A 21,660-nucleotide genomic window follows, 5' to 3' on the forward strand; every position below is an offset into this window, starting at 1 on the left:
CGGGCTCAGATATAGCTAGAGATGTGGGAATGTTTGTTTTACTACAACATTATCCATTTTTAAATGGAATTAATATTCTGTGTTCCGAGTTGAAACTGCAGTCTTCGTAGTTTTAGTTGGTGTTGGTATGCAAGAACTGCTCACATTTTACTGGCTGAAGGCTTCTGATTGCTTTGACAGTCATAGAAGCTGCTTAGAGCAACCATCCACATTTCAGAGTACAACCCATTATGATGCCTGTGACTTGGTATGCCCAGAGGGTCAGTAATTAAGGTGGAAACTAAACTTCCCGTTAGTCTTTTGGATTGCTTTTGTCTGGGGCCTTTCAAAGGATGTTTAGGTGATGGAAACATGTGAGGTCTATGAAAACAGAATAAATTTCTTCAGAAAGAGTTTTTTTGGGAGCATGCTAAGCTGAACAGGAGATGATCACAAGCTTTTAAGGACAGTGATGTTTATTGAGAAGTTAGGCTAAGCTAGAGCCAGTAAGGTAAAAAGTCACGTTATTTGACTCTCAGAGACAGGATTTAGATTTATTTGTGGAGGGGTCAAGAATATCACTATTCAGCGCATTTTTGCAAAAGAATTGCAAAAAGTAGCTATTGGAGATTATTACGGAGGAAGACAATGGCTAATCAGTGAGAACGAGTGTCAGGGTCAAGGTGAATGGTATACAGCTATTTTTGGCTGACTTGTGTGGACGTTGTGGCTTAGTGTGAAGAGTTTTTGCGGAGTAGAAGACAGTGTAATGCTGACAAACTTTTTCCATGGTATGATTTATACAGTTTATCTCTACAGCTCTTCTGTCAACTTAGCTTAAGGTATTTAGTTAATGTAGTTCTGTCCTCTTGATGGATTTTTCTCTTTCCCACACGTGCTCCAAGCCAACCTCAAAACTTTGCAGCAGGGGTTTACCTTTTGAAACTGGCTAATGACATAAGCTAAAACTTCCCTTCCTCTGTGTACCCCAAGCTCAGTAATTTGTTTCCAGTAGTCATTTAACAGAAATGGAGGGATTGCCGAAGGGAGAGCATCACCTTTATTCTTGGGCTTGCATGGAGTGAGTATGAAAAATCCCTTCTCTTTGGCCGCTATTGTGGGAGCATCTTACCTGTTAGTCTGGTGTTACCACTTATTCTCAAATACATCTTCACACAGTCACAGTGGAGGTCCGTTACACCTTAGTCTTATGTGAGGACTTTGCTTTCTGTCTTTGCAACCTGTGTAGTTGATTTTTGGTTTTAATTATTTAACTCCTGAGAGCATTGGTGGCCAGATAACCGTTTACCAAGGTATGTGTATGGAGCTTATTGTTATTCTCAAGCTATACTACTACTACAATAAATTTTTGAGAAAGCTGAGCCTAGAATTTAAAAATACACAATGGAATACCCACTGTCAAGTGTGAATTATGCATAATATAATGCTGAAACTGTTTGACTTGCATAAAATAATTAAAGTTCATACTGTGATCAGTGTGTATTTATGGGTTGCAAAAATGCTTTTTTGTCCTACTACTGCAACTGTATGTCTGCGTTCAACATGTTCAGTAAAAATATTTTCCTTAAATTTAATGGATATCTTTAAAATTTATTTGATATTGATGGGTATGACATCTTTGTGTAAGGACTTGTATATAGTTCACAATAAAGTAATCTTAGTGTAGGAATTCAAAATAGCTTCCTAGCATTTTAACTTGCAATAAGAACATAAGGAGATTTCTTATTACATGCTGTTTTGACACTTTGTTTTGTGTTTTATAAATGACATTTAAAGTTGTTGCCTCACCTCATCAGCTGTTCTCTTGCCATATGTGCATTTGCATTCATGAAACAAATTTATTAACTTCAACTCTCAATTATTTTTTGAGTTATTCATAATGAGGAAGCATAATGATGCTGAGCTCCTGCTTCTAGTAGATAGTAAATCATGTATTCTCAAATACACTGTTATATGATTACAGAAGCGCTGGTTGGAAAGGACTGCTGGAGGTCTCTGTTCCAACCTCTTTCTTTACACGTACCTGTTGCCTGGTACTAGGTTAGGTCAGCTGTGCCCTTGTAAAGCCTGAAAAGCTCCATGGTCAGGTTCCACAATTTGTACGGGAAACTCTTCCAGTATTGCACTACCTACTTGTTAAGAAGTTTTTCCTAGCATGCAGCGTGAACCTTCCAGACTGCCATCTGGGGCATTTTGCCCATTACTTTGTCTGGCACTGCCAACAATTGACTCCATCTTTCTAATTCCCCTGCCAGTACCTGTGGGAAGCTCCTGGGTCACCCCCTAGATTCCTCTTCACCAGAGAAAGCAAGCCCAGCTCCCTCAGTCATACTCATAGGTCCTACACCCCAGATCCCTGACCATTCCATTGATATTCACAGCAGTCTAAGAATGCCTCAGGGATTTTGGGGGCGGGGGGCATAGAAGTGACTAAATTAGCATGTTCTGTTATAATTAAGTTAATTGTTAACAGCTTAAAATTTAGATCTCCTTTAGGCTGGGTGCTCTGGTGCAGCACAAATGAGGCTTTCCATAAAGCAGGTGGCAAAGAACAGGAACAGTGCAGAACAAAAAAATTCCTGTTTTCTCCCACTTCTTGCAAGCTTATGTGATAAAGTCCTAACACAAGTCATGCAGAATAGATCAGTATTTTAAACTCCTTGAACTTTATTTTTTTTATGTGGAACATTAACCTGGGCAGCATATTTAAATGTGTGTTTTGAAATTGTGTGATTTGGTATGAGTTATCATGCCAGTTTCCTTTCTGGAGTTGTTGCTTTAGATCACCTACAAGGTCTTAAGACTCTCTTTCTGATTGTCAAGACTTATTATTCGACTAACTGTTTCAATGGTAAGGTGTCAGCTGCTATCCTCGTTTTCTTCCAAGCATCTCAGCCTCTTTGCCAGAAGGGTATGCCTGAGTTTTTTGGGAACAGACCTAATCTCTGCCAGATGGCAGACTCTTCCAGTAGGTTATTAGAAGACTGGTGTTAAGGAAGGTATTTGTCCCATCATGCTTTTGAGTTCCAGCACGGTAGAGATTCTGCTTCTGTGGCACAGTGGGGCCCAGTTCTTCATTGACGGTTTTAAGATACCTGAGTATCTTTCTCTTACTAGGCCTTTGCTAGTGACTGGGACCAGGGGAAAGGTATGTAGCACTTTGAGTTTACAAGATGACTTGCAGGCATCTGACAACTTCTTAAATGTCACTAGAGATTATTAATTTAACACTTGGTCAAAGTATATTTTTGGAGGTTAGCTTTCAGAGTAAGATGCAAACTGATATTTGTGAACTCTCACTCTTTTTCTCCTTATGCTTTATATGTACTTAAGGTTGAATGATTTAAGTGGTCAGTAAAAGCAGTTTGGTTACATAAGCTAGTGGTTCACATCATTAGAAGAGGTTGCTGATAACATGTAGGAATCCAGTAACATTATTTTTAATTCTCTGAATATTTCAATTAATGAGCTTGCTTCCTTGCAGCTCCTTTATTAGTTCAACTCCTAACCTGCATGTGAGAGTTTCCTTGAGCCCTAGTCAACAACGCTGTTGTTAATTCTGCTATAGTAATCCTGTGTGATCCTTAGCCCTGGCTTGCAGCCCATAGATTGGAGGTACTACTTACTTTCATGAGAATTTTACAAGATTAAGCTTTATTAATGCTCTTTCAAAATTAGGGTAAGTATCCTCCAGAGCTAGGCAGCATAGAAAAGACTGGAGAAGTGCTGTAACAGACACCTTGATTTGGACTGATCACATTGTTTTATAAGGTTACAAAAAAGAGCCTTGTTCAAAGAGTACTTCTGCTATTAATCCGGCACTGGTATTTCCCCAGTGCTATATTCCACGCTATTCTTTCTTGTTAAAGAAAAAAGAGCAAAGAAAACTTGAAATGTAAACCTTTTTAAAGAGTAAATATACATTTATTCCTCTTGATATATTTTTTTGTTGTTGTTTGTTTTTTAATTTCCCCAGAGCGGTACCTCTGTTGGGATACCTACCTCAGGACTTAATAGGAACGCCAGTCTTGGTGCATCTTCACCCGAATGACAGACCCTTAATGCTAGCGATTCACAAAAAAAGTAGGTAGCTTTTTTATTATGTCAAAAATGTCAGGTTTTTCTGAAAGTGAATAGTATTGATTATAAAGACTGCAGGGGGTAAGAGGTAGAAATTAATACTGATCCTGACTCTTCCTGCAAGTAAAGAAATATTAAAATACTCCTTTACTCTACAGCTTGTTTCTTAATGCAAGCTCATGAAAATGAGAAATCACTCAATTTCATATTTGGTATGAAGCATAAATGTCTGCTGTAAACAAAGTGGCCATAAAGGAATATTTCATGTGTTAAATTGTCCTCAGAATGTAATGCTAGAAGTTGTCTCAATGGTAGTCTGTCTTGTTTCATAAATTGCCATGGAGGAGAAAATATGAGCCATTCTGGCAATGCTAACTTGTTAAGCTATGTTTTCAGTCATCTTCCCTTAGCTTGCTGTGTTCTGATGTTAATTTTCCTGATATAGTCTAAGATATTGTGAAGGTCTGCTTATCCTGGTAACCCAGCATTTCTAAATGTGTAGAAGTATCTGGTATCTGTTCCTTCAAATACCATCTTCCTTTGCAATTCATTGTAAAACTATAAATCATTAAGTAGAATTTAAGTTTCCTGGACAAATACTAAGCTGTTTTTTTGTTTGTTTGTTTGTTTTAATCAATCAATTATTACAGTACTTCAGTATGGAGGACAGCCTTTTGACTATTCACCAATCAGGTTTTGCACTAGAAATGGAGATTATATAACCATGGACACTAGCTGGTCCAGTTTCATCAATCCGTGGAGTCGAAAAGTTTCATTTATCATTGGAAGACACAAAGTTAGGACGTAAGTCCATAAACTATTAGAACTTTGTATTTTTTTTCCCCCAAAGTTTACACAGCAGTCCTTAACAAAGACTTATAGGGGGTTTATAGAAAGAAATCACAAATTCAAATTGCTTCCTCTTATTTTTGTATTTGGGTTTTATGATTGCAAGTGTATATTATAGTAACTGCTATAACAAAAAACTTAAAGTGCTGCAAATTTTGCCAATATTGTCAAGAGTTGCTTCAGAGCAGAAGCCATGCTCAAAGTGAGTAAGGATGTATATCTTTCCAGATTCAAACTTTGTAGATGCAACAGAATGAGAATGAGATTGTGTTTATTTACTAGGTATTCATGGTAGACTGAAACTGGTTTTTCTGTGATTGAAGTAGCTACGTTTGTAATCGGGGATATGTTTGGTTTGTGCAGGGGTCCTTTAAATGAAGATGTTTTTGCTGCTCCCAACTATACAGAGGACAGAATCCTTCATCCCAGTGTTCAGGAAATCACTGAGCAAATCTATCGGCTATTACTGCAGGTACAGCATGTGTTTTCATGTTATGCTTTTAATTCTCAACTGGAAAAAAACCATTTATCTTTGTGTATGCTGTTTTGTTTAGCTCTCTACTACTGTACTGGGACCTATAGTTACAGTCCTGGAAATTATTCACGTTCCTGGTTACCAGAAATGATTTACTGAGTTATCTTAAAGCTCTGTTTGGTATTTTAAATGATTTTATGCATTTACGAAGACTTTACCAAAAAAAAAAAAAAAACCCCACCAACCCCCAAACTTCTTTTGCCTCATGTTGCCTTATTGGCAGTTGTCTCATTCCAATTTTGTTTAAAGCCGGTGTGCAGAGGTGTGTGTGTATACACATATAGTTTTGTTGCTCTTAACAGCCCGTGCACAACAGTGGATCCAGTGGCTATGGAAGTCTGGGTAGCAACGGCTCACATGAGCACTTAATGAGTGTGGCGTCCTCCAGTGACAGCACAGGAAATAACAATGAAGATGCTCATAAGGATAAGCCAGTAGGTTTTGGGGTTTCTTATTCAAGTATTTGGCACAAAGCAAAAAAAAAAAAAAAAAAAAAAAGCATTTTTTACTGTTTAACATAATTCTTTCAACTTAGGGATGGAAGGAAGTATAAGCGAAAAGTCATCCTTTTCTCTTATTTAACATCAAGAAACTTTCTGTGGGGAAAATAAACATTTCTGGTGTAGATGAAGTTTCAGGGTACTGAAACACAGTTACAGGTGTGAAAGTAAGTGTGTGCAAAAAATTAAACTATTATTGCTACCTGGACAAAGAGTTGAGTTGTTCTAATGTCTGTTACACATTATATACTGTTATTCTGGGAAAACCAGCTGGCTCTTTGAAAGCATTTTTTGGGGGAGAGGGACGTCTGTAGTTCCTGTTCTCCCAAATAAAACTAAGTAGACAAAATACAGTAAATAAAGCTCTGATAGACAACAGACTATGGTAAAAATTATTTAATTCTTTGCATTTAGGGATCTCACTGATAGCTTGCAGCTTTTTTGATTGCAAAAATAGACTTTATAATGTGGAATGAAATGAAGAGGTTTTTGACCTTAAAATTTAGATTTACTGTAGATTGGGCCATTGCTACACCTAGTTGATAGTGAGATGTGATTCTTTTCTTTTTTTAATTCTAAAAGTCTGAGCAAAGCAGCAGAGTTAAATTTGTGCCAACACAAGTGTTCCATAGCCAAAGTAAACAAGAGATGGACAGTTGTGTGAATGTGAATGCAGCCAAAGAAACTGCACCATCTTTTAACATTTCTAGTTGTCTTAGCATTTCTGTTGCTTTTCCCAGCTTTGTTGTAGCCCACAGAGTTGCGTTTGATTTCTGAAAGCCAGTATTTTCCTTCATTTAGTATTATAGCTCATAGGCAATATCCCCCAAACCTAAGTTCTGCTTTTGTGGCCAGGCATGGCAGACTGGCTCACTTGCCAAGGTGGTTGCGTTTAAAGACTGAAAGCCAGGAAAGTTACTGGCTTAGGTAGATGAAGTCTCTGGGTGTTTTGTTTAACAGATACTCGATTACATTTTAGAGCTATGTAAACAAATAACACTCAAGGAGGTCTTGTTTTCGAGAGAGACAGTTACCAGCCTTTCCTCCTTCACTATTTCTACAGATAGTGAAGACTGTTGTAGTAAAGCATAGTTCCACAACATCTTGTCAGTGCTTGTTTAAACTTCCAGCAAAAAAAGAGTTCTCAGTCTTACCAGCAATATTTTGTTTAGTCAGGTTAACGTTGTTTTCTTCTCTGAAGTCTTATCGATAGGAAAACATGAAAACATAAAGATGCATTACGGAAGTCATTCAATCATTCTAAACAAAATATTGAATACAAGAAACCAAATTTTAAGTTTCTTCTCTTTCCAGTTCCCAAAATTCTGCTGATGCACAGTAAAATGCTATATATTAAGTTTTCTCGCATGATCAGACTAACTTTTACACAGAGGTTAGCTAAGGCTGGGTAAAGCCTACTAAGGAGTCAATATGCATGACGTCTTATGTCAGAATTTCCTAATAACTGTTTATAATGGCGTTCTTTCAGGAGACTTGTCAGGGTGCCCGTAAGGTCAAAAATAAAGGACAACATATTTTCACTGACGGTAAAGCAAAACTGGAACATAAGAGAGAGCCTTTTGCAGGTAAGAGAGTAGCATGTTAGCTATGTATTGGTTTATTGTGCGGCTGTCTGGTGTAGTATGAAAGTAGGCTGTTTTTTTCCAGTGGAGTTTAATTCATATAAGTGCTGTCTTTGTACATTATATTGTCCTCAGTCTCTCCATTGCATTCAGGAAAATATTCTGCCTGGCTATGTCTGAATTGATAATGATATAATGTACAGTTTGGGCATGTCCTAGAGTTGTTGTTTTAAAGTACATTAATTGTAGCTCATGTTTTCAGACTAGTCAAACATCTTTTTTTCTGTTAGATGGAGAAAAATTTTTTGGATGTTGCCAGTCTTGTTTACATGTAAACTCAATTTTAACTTGATAAATGAAAATCTTATGAGATTTAAATTTTATATAGATTAATTTATTTTTTAATGGTTTGTTATAACTTGTATCCACTATAATTGTTCTCATACTGAATGTGAATGTTTCAGTTCTAGTTTTATCTTTTCATGTATATCCATTATATAGATCCTCTTTGGATCCATTAATCCAAGCTAAACTTTTGTGTCTAAGAATCCATAAGGAGAGAAAAATGTTTCCACAATATTCTTCTGTTAGCACACAAACATCTCGCTTGCTTTACTGTGCTTAGCTTCTGATCTGTTAAATACATATGAACAAAAACATCTACTGTTTTACTGTTGCTTTTAGGAGAAATTACAAGGATTAATACATAATAGCAATATCTTTTTTTTAAACAGAAAAACAAAACGGTCCTGGAGGTCATGTTAAAGATGTGGCGGGAAAGGATACTGCAATCACAGCTGCTCCTAAAAGTGTGGTCACTGAGGAGTTGGCTTGGAAGGAACAACCTGTATATTCTTATCAACAGATTAGCTGTTTGGACAGTGTCATCAGGTAAGCAACCAGTGTGTAAATTGCTCTTGATCTCTAGACTAAAGACTTGCATATCTAATATTGTTAACTCTTCATATTTTAGATATTTGGAGAGTTGTAACGTGCCTGGTACATCAAAGAGAAAATGTGAACCTTCATCAAATGTTGCATCGCTGAATTCTGGTGTTCATGAACCAAAAACAGCTGATAATGCTATACAACCCCTAGGAGGTATCTCTACACTACATCTCTTTCCTGATTGATTTTTATTAGCATTCAGTTGGATGTTATAATATGTCTTTGCAGAACAATCACAAGTGTAACTTAGGCATGACCTTGTAGCCATTTTCTCAGTGTTAGATGCTGGTGATCTAACTTTCATCATGAAAAGATTCCCTAAAATTAAAATACTGAGTAGGTGCAATAAGCTTGATTGGTTTACAGTGTACAAAACACAGCAGGCTTTGGGGTTTTAAGACTTGCATCATTTTCAAATAAGTTTTTCATGATTAGAACTTGTAAAAACAGCTTGCTGAAGACCCTGACAGCTAATTGCAACAAAAAACATGTAAATCTCACTTCATTTTTTAATTTGTGGGCATTTATGTTCATGGTGTGAGTGTACACTTATGGATTTGTGCTGGGTAATTGTTTGAAAATGAATAAGCACTGGATTTAACTCTTAGTTTTGCCATTTAAAGTAACAGAGTGATTAGATGGTCTCTATTGACAAATTCAATTGTCTTCAATATTAAATTTGCTTTTTTTTTTTTTTTTTTTTTTTTTAAGTTGGTGGGTGCCTTTATTAGCAAAGTTTGTATCTTTATTTCAAAAGGAAAAAGAGGGGTAAGATGCAGGCTTCAGGCTCCCCTCAATACTATGTGAGGCATGAGAACACATTTGAAAGGAACGTCCAGCCATAGGAATAAATTAAAAGAAGGAGATTACTGTGGATAGCTATCTAAAAAATCTGTTGTGGGGAAAATCATTAGCTTTCATTTGTTAGGACTTCAGGATAGCATTTGATATGGCCTCTGGTGGGGAGTTGAAGTGAGGAAGGTAAGTGATTAGTACAAGAGCTGTGAGGTTGGTAAAGAACTAGTTCTAAGTGAGATACTTGCTGATATAACCTTATCACTGTATGAAGCTGAAGAGATGAGTAGTGGAGTTCTGGAAAAATTGGTCTTGAGAATGATCTTGTCTATATCTCCTTTTGATGGACTAGAGAAGAAGAAAGAGAAAGTTCTAATATAGCTTTTGGAATAAAATGGAAAGGTAGCATCAAGATCTTGAAAACTAGAGAGGAAGAAATGGTGGAATTTGCATCATGCAGTTAGGAACACAGTGTCTGCTATCATCTGGAGTCTCTTCAGTTTCAGTTGACAGGAGAAAGGGGGGAAGATGAGGGTTCACTAGTTTCTTGGTGCACTGATGACTTGAGAATGACCAAGCCACCAGCATACTGTAGCCAGGAAAAAGGCAAACTTGAGGTCTTAGAGTATGAATTATGCCAAGTATTCCTGCATGAGAGGAAGAGATGTTTTGATGCTGTCTTGTGAGGCACTGGTGTGACCTCTGCTGGATTACTGACTATAGCTTTCAGGTGAATGGGCTGAAATAGGCAGATGCTCAGAGCAAAGCTGTTAGGATAACCAGCTAATGAGATTAGTATACAACAAGCTGAAGCTGGGAGGTCTGAGGCTCAGAGGTTAGAAACTTTCTTCCAAAATTTTGCTGTCAAAGGAGAAGGAAGCTCAGGAAAGGACCAGGAGTCCTTCTTTAAAAGTTCCACTTTGGCCGTGTGTGAAAGTAGAGGACTGGCTGTGATTGCCCAGGAGCTGTTTTGTTTCTAAAGTGTTTTGGATGCAGAAAGTCAAGTCAAATGTTCATTTCTTGTCTTGCCAAACACAGTTTAGCCTCTGCTGTTTTGCAATCCTAGCAGCATATTACTTTTATTTGTTCATGTTTACGTTCAGGAAATTATAATCATTATTATTATTTTTTTTTAATAGACCCTGCTGTGTTGAAGGCATCTGATAAATCAAGTGCCCCTCCAGTAGTTGGCGCTCACTTAACCTCTTTGGCTTTACCTGGCAAACCAGAAAGTGTTGTATCTCTCACAAGTCAGTGCAGCTACAGTAGCACCATAGTTCATGTTGGAGACAAAAAGCCACAACCTGAATTAGGTATGCTTTTTGCTAATAACATTTTTCTCCAAAATGGTGATTGCTACTAGTTTTAAACTTTGAATGTTCAAACAACTAGTACCTATTTGTGACTTACACTTTCTTATAGCTGTAATGTCCCTATGGAAATGAAATAGATAGGGACAGAATTTCTATTTTTAAATTTACAGCCAAATTGCTACAGAACTCTAATAGTTTCAAAATACATATGTAGTTTTTTAAACTTCATTTTGTGCATTTTTCTTTTTTTTTCTCTCCCTGTTTCTGTTTAGAAATGATAGAAGATGGTCCTGGTGGAGCAGAACTCTTAGATGGCCAACTTCTTGCCCCTCCATCTAGCTCTGTGCATGTAAATCAGGAAAAGGAGTCATTTAAAAAACTGGGACTTACAAAGGAAGTCCTTGCAGTGCATACACAAAAAGAAGAGCAGAGCTTTTTGAATAAGTTTAAAGAAATCAAGAGGTTCAATATTTTTCAGTCCCATTGTAATCACTACTTACAAGATAAACCCAAAGGACGGCCTGGCGAACGTGGTATGGCACTAGTTTTTATGATTAAGCTTGCCTTTACATAGAAGTGAATCGTGTTGAGGGGGCAGTTGCATTTGTAATTGTGTTGTGGGGTGACTGTGAATAGTGACAGTTGCATACCATTTTTAAGTCCATAGCAAAACTCTGATGGCAGTCTTGCTTGAAGATTGAGTGGAATATAGCTCTTAATGTAATAATGACTGTTAATGTAATACCCCCCTCCACCATCCCCTTGGGGGAAAACTAGATGTAAACCAATTGGACTATTAATTGTATCATCAGTTAAATAGTTTGATAATGGTTTGGATGCCATTAGGTTAAGAATGTGGCCAGTGAAGGCTGGGAACAGAGTAGACTGTCCAAAGTAGAGAGAGTTTTGTTAGAGCTAGGAAGTCAGGATAGCATTTTCAGAAGTGCTTGGTACAGTCCTGACTTTGCTTGGAGCAGAAGTTAGCCAGTGCTAAGCGCTTTTTGCATGTTTTTATTTTGCATTTTTGATTTCAATAGTTTAGCAGGTTCCTGATTTAAAGAAACCTGTTCTGGAATCCTTTAGTCCCCATGTGTTTATTCTTGACAAACTTTCAGCCTAAATAATTTAGATAAACTAAAAGTTTGAGCAATTTTGAGTGCTAAAAGTTATTTTATGGATTTCCTTATGTCTGTAAGCAGACAGACTGACAGTGCTCACCTGGGAAAAGAGTCACGTAGTGCAGACTTCTAAAATAAAGTTCCATGCTTTTCCCACTAGACTTTGTGAAGGTAGCATGCTTTTTCCCCACAGAAAATCCTTCTCCTTATGTGTATTTCCTCTCCTTTCCTTCTGTTTCGTTTTGACCTTTTTGATTAAGGACCTATATGACTGTAACTGTCAAAGTGCTTTCTATCATGTCTAGTACTGCTTTCCTTGTAATTGGTGGAACGATTAGGTGTTTGCCTGTCTGGGAGCTACTCTTTTGCAGCTTTGTGCTGACTAGGTGGCACACATTTGATCCTTAACCGATTCACTGCAGCTGTCCTTTTCTCCCTCGGTGTGTCAGCATGGTTTATCTTGCCCAGTCTGCTCAGCTCTTGTGCTGGAGATAAAAGAGTGAACCTGGCCCATTACCTGGTGGTTCTCTTCTGAGAGATTAAGTCCAGAACGACAGTTTTGAGTAGCTTCTAGGGATGATGACTTAGGTGAAAGGGAGTCATCAGATTGTAAGTAGGATTCTTCCTAACTTTTTTTTTTTTTCCCCAGGTGGCCGTGGACAAAGAAATGGCACTTCTGGGATGGATCAGCCTTGGAAGAAAAGTGGAAAAAACAGGAAATCAAAGCGCATTAAACCACAGGAGTCTTCAGACAGTACAACTTCTGGAACTAAATTCCCCCATCGGTTCCCACTCCAAGGTTTAAATACCACAGCTTGGTCACCGTCAGACACTTCACAAACAAGCTATTCAGCCATGTCTTTCCCCACTGTTATGCCTGCATATCCACTTCCTGTTTTTCCAGCAGCTGGGACTGTGCCACCGGCTCCTGAGGCTCCACTGTCTGGTTTTAATCAGTTGCCAGACTCTAGAAATACTTGTCCTATGCAACCATCCCAGTTCTCTGCACCCCTTATGACACCTGTCGTAGCTCTTGTGCTCCCGAACTATGTCTACCCAGAGATGAACAACAGCTTACCTCAAACCCTTTACCATAGCCAACCCGACTTTCCTGCCCATTCCACTTTCTCTTCACAGACAGTATTTCCAGCACAGCCACCATTCACTGCCCCCAACCCTTTCCCACAACAGGGGTTTTTTCCAGCGCAGCCATTCCATTATAATCCACCAGCGGAGAGTGAAAAGGTTCCTGTTACAGAGCCACGAAATGAACCATCCCGTTCCTGCACTCCACAGTCAGTTGGTCCACAAGACCAGGCTTCACCGCCTTTGTTCCAGTCAAGGTGCAGTTCTCCTCTGAACCTTCTACAATTGGAAGAAACCACCAAAACCGCTGAAAGCGGAGCTGCTGCAGGTTTACATGGAGCTTTAAGTGAGGAAGGAGCTATAGGCAAAATCATGACAACTGATGATTGCAGTGGAAAGGGATCTTTACCAGTAAGTATGCTAATGGTTGTTGGTGTTGTTGTTGTTGTTGTTTTTCTATTTTTTTTTTTTAAAGTCCCGGCCCTTCAGAGTAGCTAAGATTAACATGTGGAGATGCCTAGAGATTCCTGGCTCATTTAAATTCCAAGGATCTGTTTAACAAATTAAAAATCTTTGACAGAAACCTCAGGTGGAGTAATATCTCTGTAGAGGCTTCTATGATACTAATGACATAAATTAATATTAGTGTTGTCTTACCACAGGATATCTTTATGAATGCTAAGTCACTGATGGGATAGGGATGCAATCTAAACCTTTTGGAATGGCTCCTTTCTCCCTCCTGCTTTCTTTGCGTTGCTGTGCTTTATAGTTGGTTGCTGCATCTAGTACTGCCGTTACAAAGTACACCTTGGGTTCACTGCTGATGAAAGGAAAGCAGACATTGGGAGAGGAGTGGTTTTTACTTTTAAGCATATCTGGGTACTCGATTACCATAAGCAATCAGTAAAACCTACAGTTAGTGTCAGTGCTGATAAGATGACTTTGCTGTGCAATCTGAGTCATGAGCATGTATCTACACTAGAATTTTAAAGAAGGAGGAGAAACTTCTGAAAGTGATTATTCTGCATGCTGTGCAAAGTTGATGGAATTCCCATTTAGTTATTCATGTTAAACTTTTCTCCTTGTTTAGTTTCTAGATGATTTATTTTACCTAATATTCCTTACGTTAATTCTTATGGAGATGGAGAGAGGTAGAGCAGAGAGAAATGGGTTTTGTATCTATATTTTCCTAGGAAAACTTCCAAACCTGATTGACATCATGCAAAAATTTGTCATCTTCTGTTGTTGCATGCTTTTTATCTGTAATTCTTGAATAAATGCATTCAATTTCCACTTAAAAAAATTTTTTTTTAATCATGCTAGTCATGCAAATGCCACTTACTGAGAACTTTTCAGGGCTGTATGCCTCCAATGCCATATTTGAACTAAGGTACTGTGTGTACCACATTACATTTCTGAAATGTTACCTCTATAAGCAGCTTTGACTTGCACTGTAGTAAAACAGTGCATCTGTGGCAGTCTAATTTGCAGTCTGCTCTGAGATACTACCACTGGGTTAAGAGAGATTTGATAACAAAAATTGATAGCAACAATTTTGCTGGTAAATGCTGTTGGATTTCCTCAGATGCATAGCTCCTACTCTTAAGAAGCTTGCAAAATGTTACCTTTTGTAATGTCTTCATCGGTAATTTTGAACTTGACAGCAAGACAGGCATTGTTTCAGGAATGTGTCAAGCATTTTGTTGGAGCTAGTTCATGCTATTATGCACTTTGCTAAATTCTCTGTCAACCTTAGTTTTCAGCATTGACTCCGATCTTCAGACTTCTTATTTTAGCGATTAGCATAGTTAATGCTCCGTCCCTTAAAACATAACTTGTTATATTCCCTAGGAAACTTGCATCTGGAAAAAACCTTCTGCCTTATCTTCCACTGAGTAGTATCAGTGATGGGCTGTTGGTGCAAATCTCTCTGAGGTAGATTATATTAGCAACAACCAGTAATGTATCTCAGCTGACTCAGGTAAAATTGAGTTGTCCAGGACAGAGTCTGTCAAAGCTGAATAGCAAATGCCTTGCTTGCTAGATTATATTTATTTTAAAGAGAAATTGAATTGAAATCTAAATCTTACTGAAAGATCTCATGTCTGCCTATCAGTCCACTTCATTTTGCCTCAGTTGGTCTTGGTATCATATGTTATTTTGTTGTCTTTGAATAACTGTTTGTACATATTAAACTATAAAGTGAAATGGATTTATACAAAATGTGAGTGAGTGGTGATGAAATAGTCTTGAATTTTTTTGTTTGTTTGTTTCCCTCCCCTTCCCATCACCAGGCTGAATCTCCAATGGATGCTCAAAATAGTGATGCGCTCTCCATGTCCAGTGCCCTGCTTGACATTTTGCTTCAAGAAGATGCATGTTCAGGCACTGGTTCGGCTTCCTCAGGAAGTGGTGTATCTGCAGCTGCTGAATCTTTGGGCTCTGGATCCAACGGCTGTGGCATGTCAGGGAGCAGAACAGGTAACACTGGCAGTGAATACAGTTTCTCTGTCAGCAGTTTGGAAGGGTTTGGAGTGTGAGATACTGCAGATATCACTTGAACATAAAGTGCTTTTGTATCAAAATCTTGATTCTCTTTAATCCTCATGGCTTAATTTGTTCTTGAGTTTTGTATTACATAGTGGGAAAGTCTTTCTAGTATGCTTGATCTACAATATGGAACTTCTACATTTGTTTGAACGTGTACGGTGTATAAAATAGATTTTTCTAACCAGCTAAAACAGTATCAATAAAACTATATCGTATAGGTTTGACGGAATAATGAAAAGATCATGCTCCCTGATGTTTCATTGCAAGCTTCTTAGTTTAATTCTTCTATTGTAATTTAATGGGGATTTAGCTTGAGACTTTTTGTTTTAAAAGTACTATTAAAACAGCTTCTTGTGGGGAAAGTTGTGTGTGCTTAATAAAGTGGTTGTACGTAGACTCTTGGTATTCTTTAATCATGTTTTGGGGAAAAAAATCAACAATCTGTGTATTTGATTTGTAATGAAACTTTAAAATTATTTTTAAAGGTAGTAGTGAAACTAGTCATACCAGCAAATACTTTGGGAGCATTGACTCCTCGGAAAATCATCATAAAACCAAAATGAAGACAGAAATAGAAGAAAGCGAGCACTTCATTAAATATGTCCTTCAAGATCCTATATGGCTTTTGATGGCAAACACAGATGACACTGTTATGATGACTTACCAGATACCTTCTCGGTAATACCAACATCGTAGTCCTTCATGAACTGCTTATGTGTTGGGGGAGGGTGGGAGTGTGTATATATATATGAATTATCATCTCAGGGGAAATTTCAAGAGCAAACTTGTGTTAATGTTTAGCTCAGTGTGAAGAAGAATCCTTGCTTCCTTTTATATCTTCTGTATACTAGGCAATAAGTTCTGGAAGAGTGGATGTAAGAATTACTTGATTAATCTTACCTGTGCTTCTAGATCTGTTACACCAAATAGAAATAACTGTGTATACTTGTTGAAGCTGGTGCACAGTTAGTGATTTGTAACTACTTGCCTGCAAATCCTTGCAGTCTGGTTAATAGATCCTTGCAAGTATGCTTGAATCAAATGAGGGTCTGTAGTGTGGGAAGTCTGTACTCTCTGGCTGTTGTCCTTGAAATGCCACATTCAGTGGTGCACTATTTTCTCTGCCTTGTGTCTTTTCCCTTGGGTTGTCAACTCCCACATGTTCTGTTTTCCTTAAGTTACCATTCAAATAGGAAAAGGAATTAGAAGTTAAAAATAATAAGGCTTCTAATGAAAACACTTAATAAATTTTCCTTGCTTCAATAACGTAGAGCAGGTATAGGTGTGAATGGAACCAGGGGAAGACAGACTTGTAGTGTTTTTTTTCTTTAATCATGCTGTTTATATTTCTTGGAAACAATGAATCAAAATACAGAACCAGAGAAATGAAGATGATGGGGAAGAAGATAGACCACATAGTAAGAACTTGAGAATTTTACCCTGGGTTTAAAAGTACCTCAATTTCCCTTGATTTGTGTAGCCTGGAGGGTTGATAACTACAGATAGCAATTCTAGTGGAGGGACTGAGAGAGTAACAAAGCCTGCAAACCTATAAATAGTAAATATGAAACAGTGTACCATGATAAGAGTTTAGCCCATTGTCACAGAGGCTGATGTGAGTGATGTCCAAGAGGAGAAGTGGAGAGGCAACCTATTCTTACCTATGTTGTAAGGAAAAAAAGCAGTACTGGGTTTCTTAGAACCTCCTTTCCATTGTCATCTTTTGTAGAGGTGTACACGTTCGTATAGAGGTGTTTACGTTCACGTGATGTGGGTTTTTTTAATGTCTCTGAATCAGTGTGCCAATGGGAAGAGAAAGAACTTTAGCTGCTGAAATGGAGCAGTGTCTAACTTTCTCCTTCTCAGTCCTGAAGTTTAGTTTGCTCTTAATGACCTTCTTAAATGTATCTTATTTGTTCTGTTGTAGCATCTCATTTGTGCATCTACTGTCTATTTTCGGTTGTCCTCCCCAGTGAAGGGGAGCTTGGAACTTTCTCCCAGCAGCAGAGGAAAACTGGAGCCCTTGGTGGTTTCACTGATTATGCTGCCTGAATAGCTCTCAGGAAAGCTGTTTTCATTGGGATTTGAAAAGACTGAGCAAGCAGAGATGCACTAAAGCTGTCTGCAAATGCAGAAAGCTGCTGAAATAACCACACTTTTTTATTTTCTTCCAATAAAAGATTTTTAAGCTAAACGTTCCAGAATAAAAATAATCTTTAGAAATGTTAGTATTGGACTATGTAACCTCATGTAGGCGTAAAGTCCAGAAACTGTTGAAGCTAAACTTCTAAATACATTTTATTTTAGAGATTTGGAAACAGTTTTAAAAGAAGATAAGCAGAAATTAAAGCAAATGCTGAAACTACAGCCAAAATTTACAGAAGAACAAAAAAGAGAGCTTATTGAAGTTCATCCATGGATCCAGCAAGGTGGACTGCCAAAAACAGTAGCTAATTCTGTAAGTTTAAAATAGTTCACTACTCTTGCATGTCTGACAAAGCTTACATTTTTAGCTGCCTATGTTAGATTTCTCCTTTCCTGTTGCTATGAAAGTTGGCAAGTTATGCTGGGAAACAGTTTAATTCAAATTTTCATGCGGGGCCTTGTGGCTTGATTTAATTTACTGTTTCTCTTCTTCCCAATGGGAAAGTCAAAGTAGTGGATGGGCGAATACAGTAGAAGAAATTAATTACCTCCATGTTTCTAAAAGTTATGCATAAATATTTGAAATCCTGTGTAAGTGTAGCCAGAAATTTCATTACGTAAGATTCCATGCATAAAATAGAGCTGTTTATGCCGGTTGCTTTCTCAACAGTACAGAAGGATTGGGCATCCATGATTCCTTTCTCTCAGACTTCTCTCTCAGCACCATCTCTTGTCTTGATTTTGTAGTTAATGACTTGAGCTAATTAAAGGGCATCTTTACAGTTTTACTGGTTAGCTGTGAATTTTGCATGTTCACATACAAATACCTATTCACGTTCCCCTTTACCTAGACTTTCCATCAATTGTGGCTTTTTTCAGATAATCTATTGAATGCAGAGACTCTTTTCACACATGGGAATTTCAAAAATTAGCATAACAGAATTGATGTGGGATCCTAATCCTGATGTTAATTTTATGGCAACATTAACATTACAATATCCAGCTGGTGTAAACCTACAGTTGCTTCAACTCTTAAGCATGGCAACTGACAGAAATGCATTACTGCAGCATTAGCAATCAAATGTAGAAAAGGTGATTTGAAATGCATGTGAAAATGTCGGTATTTCAGAAGATCTATGGCACAGGTTGCTTCCAGTAGACTTCTGAAGTACCTATGTTGATATACTATGAGGTATAAAATCGCTGTGTGTGGGGAGGAAGCTGGGAGGTGGAATGTATCTAGTACAGTTGGAGCAGTTTTAAAGGGTCTCCTGGAATAATGCATCACATGCAAACGGGCAGGTGTCTGTGAAAGACGTTTTTCTTTGACTTGTGAATGTTTCTGTTTTTTAAGGAATGTATTTTTTGTGAGGACAACATACAGAGCAATTTTTATACATCGTATGATGAAGAAATCCATGAAATGGACCTTAATGAAATGATTGAAGACAGTGGGGAGAGCAACTTGGTTTCTCTGAGTCAAGTCAGTGAAGAACAAACATAGCCTTTGAGCCTCTAGTTTTTAAAGCTGCTTCAAAATTACAGTGATGATCCATAAAGGTTTTAATCTTGTTTCCAGCAAGATGAATCTGGTTCATAAAACAAATGTATTTTTTCTGTTATAGAAGAATCATTTGTGAAAGAATCTCTTTTTTAAATGGTGGCAATCTCTTCCCAGTAAGGACATTGTTGAAGATGGCATAGCTTTTCTTTAAAAAAAAAAAAAAAAGAAAGACTCATATTTTGCACTTACGCCTCAAGTATTTCTTTATAAACTATTGAAGTTTTCATTGATGCCTACTGTTTTTTGTAGAGTGGGTTAATGAGTACTGAAAATCCCCGTATGTACATACGGTTCTTCAAATCTCCTTTCAGTAATGATGCAGCGTCACAAATTGTTCTAGCAGTTTTGCTTAATAGCTCTTTAGCATTGCTGTTAATAGTTGAAGTGGTCCAGCATAATAGAAGAAATAACCTTCAAGCAAATTCACCCTTGTTTGTCTCCATATCAGTTGATCCCATCGTCTTTGTTTGTTTCCTATAGTTTTGACTGTAGGATTTTTTTCTTTTTTTTTGTCTAAAAGCAAGGTAAAACTGTTTTTTGTTTTTTGTTTTTTTAAGAAGGCCTTAGGTTAAAATTCTTATGTGAATGTGTAAGAAAGTATAGACGAGTGCTGACAACTTCGTAGCCTTTTATTTAAATGGATGCTGCAGTACTATGAACTGTTTATTATCTTGAAGCATCATTTCTGAGAACTTATCCGCAAGATATTTTTATGCTTAAAGATTTAAGAACTGAGACCACGGAGAATGACTGTGTATGCTCCAGTGACTGTTAGACAAAGCTTGGTATAACTTTATCTAACCTCTCTTTCTGATTTGTTCCTTCGTGAAGCTGGCCATCAGTGTTGGCCATCAGTTTTTCCTGTTTGGCTAAATAAACATCAAACTTGCGTGTGGCGAGAGAGGAAGAGACATTTCTCTTAATTTGAAGGAAGCTCTTATAAAAATAAGAGATTTTGAGAATAGGGTTCACTTTCACTGTATTTGAACTGCATAATCTAAAGCTTAGTGTGGGTAGAATCCTTTGCTGTCAAGGATTTAATTTAATGTCTCTGAGATTGTATTGACTTGAATGTGTGTGCTTTTATGTTCTTGTGCTGTTCGTACGTGTCGGCTGTGGGAAGAGAACAAAAAATAACTTTATCAATATTGGTTAGGTAAAGGGCATTTAGTTGCAGTACTGCTAGATATCAGCTGTAGGCCTTGGGTTGGAAAACATTTGGAGAAATTCAATTAACTTTGACATGTTTGTCTTAAAATATTTTTCATTAATCTTTTTTTAAATTAGGATAACATTTCTATTCACTGAAATTTAAAGTTATCTTCATTCTATAAAAATAGTTCTCTTTGCATAGAAAGAGGACATGAAATTAGATTTAACACCACCAAAAACATGTGCAGAAGTTGCTGGTATTTGCTGGGTGGAAGAAGTAATATGTGTGAAGTAATTGGTTATTAATTGGACAGTGTCATGACAAAACTTGCATCGGAGACAGGTTCTGGAGTTAGCAGAGAGAATGATCTTGTGGAACAAGTAGAATCACAACTGAAAGAGTAAATATCTTATTTGTAGTGTGAAACACTACCCAGCAAGATCCAGTCCCTGTCTTTAATAGTTTAGCAAGATCAAACTTAAACATATGTAAATATAAACTGAATGAGAAAATTTAAAATGTTGGTGTTCAAGTCCAATGTATTAAATGTTTTAATCATAAATGGAACAGTGCAGCTATGCCAGCATACTACATATATTCCTTTTTTTTTTTTTTAAAACTTTTACAAACAAATGGTTTTAATTGGACCAGGGTTTGGGAAAATAAAAGCTTTATATAAAAGGAGTGCATCATAATTATACAAACGATTTTCAGGGACTTCTCAACCACTTTGTGAACTTCTTTGCTTTAGCATGCTTTTTATCCTTGTTTGTTTTTGTTGGGTTTTTTTCCTTAATGACCATCTTGTAACCATAACTTAGTGAAAGGAAGAGAAAAGTATATTTAGAGCATTTTGTGGATGTGCTTACTTAAGAACTTATTCTTGCATCCTTTAAAGTGTTTGCGTTTACAGGGTGGTATTAAAATATTTTCCTGTAACTTTAAATCTACATGCCTCCATTTATAGATAAGATTCTGAAGCTGTAATTTTTCCAAACTGTTGTAAGATGACTTATTTGTGATGACACTTTGTCAACATGTCAACGATGTTTTCTGTACACTGTGCAATATATTTTGGTTTTGCCACTTGTGACTAATTTTTATGACTTTGCTTTTTAGAAAACTGGTAAATAAAACGGATATATTTTTAGTTGCCTTTTTGTTTATTGAGCTTTTTCCTCCATGTAAGATGCAAAAAATATATACATTACAACTAATATGTGCACAGGTTTTTTTTTTTTTCAAACAGAAAAGAATTTGTAAGCCACAGTTACTTGTAGCTTACTATTCTGAAGTATATTAAATAAAATTTTGGCCAACTTGTCTGGCCTGTAAGCATAGTGCTCAAATGGAAGACTGAATCTTCATGTTGACTAGTCATTTGGAGAGCATGTACAGCTGTGATGCCTGGAAGAGGGTGTGCAGCTGGGTTCTCTGTGTT

General features: G+C 37.2%; 1 protein-coding gene across 6 annotated transcripts in view; it reads left to right on the forward strand.

The window, feature by feature from the left end:
- The window catches only part of PER2 (period circadian regulator 2), a 50,944-nt gene extending 29,575 nt beyond the window's left edge, over nucleotides 1–21,369 (forward strand). For all 6 annotated transcript variants that reach the window (XM_064516947.1, XM_064516943.1, XM_064516946.1 and 3 more), the window contains 14 exons: nucleotides 3,977–4,083; nucleotides 4,731–4,884; nucleotides 5,293–5,401; nucleotides 5,767–5,898; nucleotides 7,454–7,550; nucleotides 8,282–8,438; nucleotides 8,521–8,648; nucleotides 10,430–10,603; nucleotides 10,876–11,136; nucleotides 12,371–13,218; nucleotides 15,102–15,288; nucleotides 15,843–16,035; nucleotides 17,665–17,815; nucleotides 18,857–21,369. In XM_064516947.1, the coding sequence (XP_064373017.1) occupies nucleotides 3,977–4,083; nucleotides 4,731–4,884; nucleotides 5,293–5,401; nucleotides 5,767–5,898; nucleotides 7,454–7,550; nucleotides 8,282–8,438; nucleotides 8,521–8,648; nucleotides 10,430–10,603; nucleotides 10,876–11,136; nucleotides 12,371–13,218; nucleotides 15,102–15,288; nucleotides 15,843–16,035; nucleotides 17,665–17,815; nucleotides 18,857–19,006 (2,848 nt within the window). In that variant the 3' untranslated portion in view covers nucleotides 19,007–21,369. The remainder of the gene's footprint in view (nucleotides 1–3,976; nucleotides 4,084–4,730; nucleotides 4,885–5,292; nucleotides 5,402–5,766; nucleotides 5,899–7,453; nucleotides 7,551–8,281; nucleotides 8,439–8,520; nucleotides 8,649–10,429; nucleotides 10,604–10,875; nucleotides 11,137–12,370; nucleotides 13,219–15,101; nucleotides 15,289–15,842; nucleotides 16,036–17,664; nucleotides 17,816–18,856) is intronic.
- Nucleotides 21,370–21,660: the final 291 nt, after the last annotated feature.

Source organism: Dromaius novaehollandiae, chromosome 9 (assembly GCF_036370855.1).
Source record: "Dromaius novaehollandiae isolate bDroNov1 chromosome 9, bDroNov1.hap1, whole genome shotgun sequence".
In the NCBI taxonomy this organism is placed as follows: Eukaryota; Metazoa; Chordata; class Aves; order Casuariiformes; family Dromaiidae; genus Dromaius; species Dromaius novaehollandiae.